Source organism: Octodon degus, unplaced genomic scaffold (assembly GCF_000260255.1).
Source record: "Octodon degus isolate 3935 unplaced genomic scaffold, OctDeg1.0 scaffold00025, whole genome shotgun sequence".
In the NCBI taxonomy this organism is placed as follows: Eukaryota; Metazoa; Chordata; class Mammalia; order Rodentia; family Octodontidae; genus Octodon; species Octodon degus.
Window position 1 is genome coordinate 3,282,969 of NW_004524601.1, and position 1,052 is coordinate 3,284,020.

The window sequence follows — 1,052 nt, forward strand, 5'->3', positions numbered from 1 at the left end:
TTGAACCATGGTCCCTGTGCTTTGCTAAGCTTGTTCTAAGTAGGTGCTTTAGACCACTGAGCCATCTCACCAGCCCTGTTGAGCTATCTTGCAAGCCCTCTTAATTTGCATCTGAATGAGTTATTTTTCAGACTACAGGGATAATGAATAGATTTGTACGTATGTGATGATGGCCTTAGCTGTTTTCAGCTGTGTGTGTGTGTGTGCGCGCGGGCATGTGCATACACGCTATAGGGCTTGTGCATGCTGGGCAAGCTTTCTAAAGCACTGGAAAAGAAGTGGAGGGCTGCAGATGTGGAAGGACGCTTATCGAGCACGCACAAGGCCCTGAGTTCAGTCATTAGCCATAATCATGGGTATCAATTCTCAGGCATCTATTGGGAGTTTACTAGGAAAAGGGAAGGAAGTTGTGGAAACTAGCTTTTACTATTTAATTTGAAAGAGTTACTTAACTATTGCAGGTTGCTACAATTTCTGCAAATGGAGACAAAGAAATTGGCAATATCATATCTGATGCCATGAAGAAGGTGGGCCGGAAGGGCGTCATCACAGTGAAGGCAAGTGAGGGGCTTGTGCTCCTGTTGTGCAAGCTGCCTTGTGGCTGCAGTCACACTACCTCAGCCGCCATGTGTCCTGCTGCAGCAGCTGGTGGGGCTGCTTCTAGGGATTATCCTGGAGGTGCCTGATGAATAGTACTTTCCAAGTGGAGAGCCTCCAGCCTGTAGGACCTCTGTGCTTGGCTTCCTGGGATAAATCCACCTCAGCAGTCCTTCCACTCTGGGTGGAGGAATCGTTCAAATGCACACTTTTAGGAGTTGGGTGCTCTGGGGCAGCTGCATGGTTTTACTGAATCTTATCTTGGGAGGAGTCTCTTTACTCTTTATTTGGTCAAGAATTCCAAGTTTTGAATGTTTTTCCAAGAAATCCACTCACCTTGTTTTTTTTTACTTTCTGTAGGATGGAAAAACCCTGAATGATGAATTGGAAATTATTGAAGGCATGAAGTTTGATCGAGGATATATTTCTCCATACTTTATTAACACATCAAAAGG

At 45.2% G+C, this 1,052-nt stretch overlaps 1 protein-coding gene across 1 annotated transcript in view; it reads left to right on the forward strand.

Moving 5' to 3' along the window:
• Window positions 1-1,052, forward strand: part of Hspd1 (heat shock protein family D (Hsp60) member 1) — a 10,655-nt gene that overhangs the window by 4,186 nt on the left and 5,417 nt on the right. The window contains exon 4 of the mRNA XM_004628665.2: window positions 462-557. Coding sequence (XP_004628722.1) covers window positions 462-557 — 96 coding nt within the window. The remainder of the gene's footprint in view (window positions 1-461; window positions 558-1,052) is intronic.